This window comes from Geospiza fortis, unplaced genomic scaffold (genome assembly GCF_000277835.1).
Source record: "Geospiza fortis unplaced genomic scaffold, GeoFor_1.0 scaffold183, whole genome shotgun sequence".
In the NCBI taxonomy this organism is placed as follows: domain Eukaryota; kingdom Metazoa; phylum Chordata; class Aves; order Passeriformes; family Thraupidae; genus Geospiza; species Geospiza fortis.
Genome location: NW_005054447.1, coordinates 64,017 through 69,418, shown reverse-complemented (window position 1 = coordinate 69,418; position 5,402 = coordinate 64,017). Strand labels below are relative to the sequence as shown.

The 5,402-nt window shown below is 56.0% G+C and overlaps 1 protein-coding gene across 1 annotated transcript; it reads right to left on the bottom strand.

The window, feature by feature from the left end:
• Positions 1-50: 50 nt before the first annotated feature.
• CUNH11orf52 (chromosome unknown C11orf52 homolog) lies at positions 51-2,420 on the bottom strand. Its single transcript, XM_005427514.2, has 3 exons — positions 2,360-2,420; positions 1,665-1,724; positions 51-554 (listed from the first exon to the last, which is right to left on the bottom strand). The coding sequence occupies exons 1-3, from the start codon at positions 2,418-2,420 to the stop codon at positions 322-324; spliced, it is 354 nt and encodes a 117-aa protein (XP_005427571.1). The 3' UTR covers positions 51-321.
• Between the last annotated feature and the right edge of the window lie 2,982 nt (positions 2,421-5,402).

The following is a 5,402-nucleotide window of genomic DNA, read 5'->3' as shown; positions in this document are numbered from 1 at the left end:
GAGGCCATGGGGTGAGCTCCTTTTCCTGCTGGAGGACAAGGCCATGGGGTGAGCTCCTTTCCCTGCTGAAGGACAAGGCCATGGGGTGAGCTCCTTTCTCTGCTGGAGAACAAGGCCATGGGGTGAGCTCCTTTCCCTGCTGAAGGACAAGGCCATGGGGTGAGCTCCTTTCCCTGCTGAAGGACAAGGCCATGGGGTGAGCTCCTTTCCCTGCTGAAGGACAAGGCCATGGGGTGAGCTCCTTTCTCTGCTGGAGAACAAGGCCATGGGGTGAGCTCCTTTCCCTGCTGGAGGAGCAGCAGGACGAGGCCATGAGTTCTCTCAGACCAAGGTCCCGTTTTTGCTGTCGTACTTGAGCCTGGCCCTGGGGAAGTTGAGGGTGGCGTACTCGGTGGCCTGGTGCTGCTGCAGGCTCCTCACCTGGGCAGCCGAGCGCTGCTGGGCCCTGCACAGCACCTGGATGTCGGCGTAGTGGATGCTCTCCTCCTGCTGGACACCCCTTCTGCTCACCGTGGCATACACAGGGACATCTGGGACATCCTCATACGTGGGCACTGCTGATGTGACAGCCTGCTCACAAAAGGATAAAACCAGGTAAGTTTTCCCAGAATTGGTCTGAGAGACTCTTACAAAAAACAATTTCAGCATAATAAATATAAAGAAATTTGGCTTATCCCCTGTCGTGGTTTGATGCTGGTGCAATGTCAGAAAAAAATTCTGTCCAAAAATGTATTAGTTAAAAAGAATCTTGCTTTCAACTTTCAGCAGTCAATATCTTCTGTTTTAAATTGATATTTAGATATGGTTGATTTATATTTGGTTTCATGTTTGCATGGTATTTTACCTGAGCTACAACCTTTTATGGACTTGAACTTCGGTTTAAGATGAAAGCAAGAGTCCCAGACTGTAGAAAAAAAATTCTGTCCAAAAAACTCACTTCTTTTTTTAAACTAGGACACTTCCTTCATAAGGAAAAGAGATTTCTCCTTTGAAATGAATAGGAGAAATCCATCACACTTGAGATAGCCCAGCTACCCCAAACAGCATCAAATCAGCAGGATGGCTTCTGAGGCAGTGTTGGAAACAGAAAAAGGTTTAATAAAAGGCAAAATAACAAAGCTCTTACAGAGAAAAACAAAGCCAGGGGTGAGAGGTTCTTGCTCCTGCTAAAACACTTCACAAAAGGGATTATTTCCTTTTTTTTCTTCCTTTTCTGGTGAATTATCTAGGCTGGACCTCTTGGTCTGTGTCTAATTGAGCAGCCCCAGGTTGAGGTGAAGTCCCAAAGGTCCTGTGAGGTGTTTCTGTACCAAATTGGGTACAGTTGGGTACAATTTGGACCTCTTGGCCTCTGTCCTCAGCCCCAGGTGTGAGGTGAACTCCCAAAGGTCCCATGAGATGTCTTTGTACTTGATTTGGGAGAGAAACTTCTGGGCTTGTTGTCTTTTTAAGCAGGCAAAGAATAATTTGGTCACTCCATCAACAGGGGGCACATTCCTACAGACAGGGGGCAAAAAAAAGTGGGAGAAGCCACAAATGGGCAGTGTGCCCACGTTAGAGGCTGCAGAGCAGGAGAGGATTCTTGGCTCTGGATCCTGCCCTGTGTCCCCCCAGCCCAGGGCAGCTCTGTCTCCTCAACCCACACTTAGGAAAACGCTCTGGACAGCTCTTTACCTTGTTGCCAGGCTGCTGCTGCTGCTGAGCCTCCTGCCTCACGTGAGCTCCTGCAAAAGAAACACCAGTTTAGGGGTCAGCTTGAACCTGTTTGTTGTTCCACCTCGGGGTGCCTGCTGGGCACAAATCAGATTTCCACCTCTTCTGACTCCCTCAGCCCTGATGCTGCCCAAGAAGAAAGCCTGGGCTTGTTTTTTTGGGAAAAATGAGGTTTCCCAGGATGGCAGCACGCTGTGGACCACAGAGTTCTTGGCAGAAGCCACAGACCCAGCACAGAGAGCTCCTTGTTGGGCCCTTGGAGGAGTCAGAGCCACTTTTAACTTGGTCATTTCCTCTGCTGCCTGGCAAACATGTTCTGCCCAGCCTGGTCCAAAGGCCACAGGACACAGCCTGAGGAATGCCCTTGCTCGTGGCAGTGCTGTCAGACAGATGTTTGCAGCTCCTGCAGGAGGTGTTGGCAGCCCCTGCCCCACTGGAGAGCTCCTGGCTGTGTTTTGAGGAGGGACTTGGCTGTTCTAAAGGCATTGCTCAAGTCCCTTCCCTCCCCATCACCCTCCTTGCTTCAAGATTTAAGGAAATTCTGCCTCAAACTCCTCCTGAGGAAGGTTAAGTGCAAAAGGAGTGTGGGAGGGGATGTCCCCTCCCCGGGCGCTCTGTCACTGCAAACACTGTCACACACCCTTACCTTGCTTCTCTTTCTTCCTTTTGAAAGGTGAAGGGCACTTCCTGAAATCAGAGAGGCACATCAGAGAGACAGAGACACATCAGCCCTGCAAATCCCAAACCTCTGCCCCCCAGACCAGCCCAGACCCCACCTGGGGTACCAGGGAGTGGGACAGCCCCCAGGAGAGCCAGCCAGGAACCCCAGTGACCCTTGCAGGGCAGATGTCCAAAGGGAAGGTGTCCAAAGGGGATGGGAGGTGTTTCCTCCTGCTGGGGCACACCCACACCCCCCCAGCCACCCCAGCTGTCCCTCCTGCCCCAGCAGCATCCCCAGGAATGGGAGCTCCTCTCCCTGGAGCTTTGCATTTCTCCATTTTTCTCCATTCCTGATCTCAGCTCCGAGGCACGGGCTGCAGGGCACCATCCCAGCTGGCACCAGCTCCTCCTTTTGAGGGCACCAACCCCTCCTTTTGGGGTCACCAACCTCTCCCTTTGGGGTCCCCAACCCCCCCTTTTGGTGTCACCAACCCCTCCTTTTGGTGTCAGCTGCCCTGCCAGCCCCCGTCCCTGTGCTGGCCCAGGGAGCAGCTGTCTGAGTGCAGCTTTCAGACACTTTTCCTGTTCTCAGAGTTCCACTTTGAACAGAAGCAAAGCAAACAAGCTCTGCCCTCACCACCAGCCAAAAACCAAACCCTCCTCTGAGCTGCACCCGTGTGAGCAGAGAGGGACAGATGTGCTCCAGGAGAGGACAGGAGCCAAACCCATCCCAGCTGTGACAGCAGAGCCTGGAGCTGAGCTCCTGCAGGCTGGGCCTGGCAGAGGGACTGGTGTCCCCCTCCGGGACAGACGGACAAAGGACATGGCAGCTCAGAGGGCAGGGGAGCGGGTGCAGCCCTGGCGTGGCCCCTCGTGCACACACACAGAGCTGTGGCAGCGCCTGGATGGGGCTCCAGGCACGGAATGCAGGCACAGAGCAGTGCCCCAGGCAGGGCTGTGCCTGTGCCAGCTCTGCCAGGCAGCACAGGCTGTGCAGCCGTGCCCTGGCACTGCCGAGGGAAAACAAACCCCCCTGGGAATGCAGGCAGGGAGTCTGGAATGGCCAGGAATGATTAACCAGGACCGGGCAGGCACAGGCAGCTTTGGGCAGGGCAGGGTGGCCGAGGCTCCAGCGCTGCCACACGGGCACCTCCAGCCCTTCACAGGCAAAATCCGGGGGGTTCTCCCCAGGAATTTGGGGTTTAACTCACAGCAGCCCCTCTGTGGGGCTCTCCCAGCCTCCTCCTCCTCCTCCCCTGCCTGCAGTGTCTGCTCCTGGACCAGGTTTGTGTGGCAGAGCACTTCCCTTGCTGTCAGCACCCAGACAAGGAGGATTTCACCAAACCAGCACCTTTGGGGCATTTCCCTTCCTGCCAGCACTCAGTTGTGAGGATTTCACCAAACCAGCACCTTTTGGGGCATTTCCCTTGCTGCCAGCACCCAGGCAAGGAGGATTTCAGCAGAGCAGCAGCTCGGGGCAGAAGCAGCAGGGTCGCTGCCCTCTCTGGGCAGGCAGGGCTGGGCTGGCATTCCAGGCTGTTCCCTCGGTGCAGGGAACACTGCAGGCAGTGCGTGGGCTGCAGCTATTCCTGTCTGCAGGATAATCACAGCCAGGCATCTCCCCAGGAATGGGGACACGTGTGGCGGGGGAAATGGGAGCGGGGGAACCTCTGCCCTGCTCTCCAAGGCTGCTGGAGCTCCCAGCCTGAGAGAATTCTCCATGGCAGCGCCCAGGCCCTGCTGCCTGCCCTGTCCCTGTGCCAAGGCCAGGCTGATCCCTGCCCCACACAATCCTGGGGCCTGGATTTGGGCAGCTTGCCCTGTCTGTGCCACTTTAAAGGTCAGAGCCTGGGGCAGAAGAGCCCAGACCCGAGGGCACAATTCCTTCATCAATGACTCCCCAGACAGAATCAATTTGCTGTGATCAATTTTCTTTGCAGACCTCAGACTGTGCCCCAGGCATGCCCTGATCGAGTCCTGATGCCCCGGGTGCCTCATTTGAAATGAAAAATGGGAATTTTGGTGGCTGACCGCCTTTCCACCTCCCACCTTCAACTCCTGTTCTGAAATCCCAAAATCCTCAAGGCTCAGGGCTTGGAAGAACCTCCCAAGCCTTCCTCCACTAGGTGATGCTGTGCCTCTTGGAATTATTAAAACTGGATGAATTTCTTGCACTTTCGTCTGAAATTCATGGCTCTTCCCCTGGAAGGGCTGAAAATATTCCCACTTGGCGGGGAGTGCTGTCCTTTCTCTGCGAGCAGGAGGTGCAGGGCACTGCAGGAGCCAGGGGGGATTAAAGTGCCACCCTCCTGCCCTCCCTCCTTCCCAGCCACAGCATCTCAGAAACGCGCCCAGGATTTCCCGAGCAGAAATACAAAGCACTGGAATGCTCTTCCCAGGGAGGTGGTGGAATCACCATCTCTGGATGTGTTTAACAAAGACTGGACGTGGCACTGGGTGCTACAGTCTGGTTGAGGTGTCAGGGCACGGGTTGGACCCGATGATCTTAGAGGTCTCTTCCAACCTCATTATTCTGTGATTGTGTGAAATAAACCCCAGACAGACGCGGGCAGGGAGAGGGGCTGGGATGGCTGAGGGCAGGAGGGGGCGGCTGAACCCCCCTTTGTCCCAGGGACCCCTCAAAGGGACCCCTTATGGCATGGGGACAGCGATTTGAGGAGAACGATTTGGGAACAGCGATTTGGGATTTCCCAGCTCCTTCCCAGCCCCGAGCTGCCGCTCCCGTCCGGGCTGAGATGTGACAAAACCCCCCTTGTCCCCTTGTCCCCGTGCCCCGGGCAGCTGCACAGCCCTGCTGCTGTGCCCACCTGTCCGTGCCGGGCAGGTGCGGGGCTCAGAGCCCCGGGCAGCCCAAAGAGCCCTGGGCACCCAGCACAAGGCTCAGAGCTCTGCCCAGCTCTGCCCAGCCCAGCACAAGGGTGCCAATCTCCCGGATCCTGCCAGTGCCCGGTTCCCGATGCCCGGTGCCAGTGCCCGTTGCCCGTTCCCAGTGCCCGGTCCCGCAGTGC

Coding starts and splice junctions, on each gene's coding strand:
- CUNH11orf52 (XM_005427514.2), bottom strand. CDS start 2,420: ATGTGCCTCTCTGATTTCAGGAAGTGCCCTTCACCTTTCAAAAGGAAG. Junction 1,725..2,359: donor AAGGAAGAAAGAGAAGCAAG/GTAAGGGTGTGT, acceptor TTTCTTTTGCAG/GAGCTCACGTGAGGCAGGAG. Junction 555..1,664: donor TGGCAACAAGGTAAAGAGCT/GTCCAGAGCGTT, acceptor TCACATCAGCAG/TGCCCACGTATGAGGATGTC.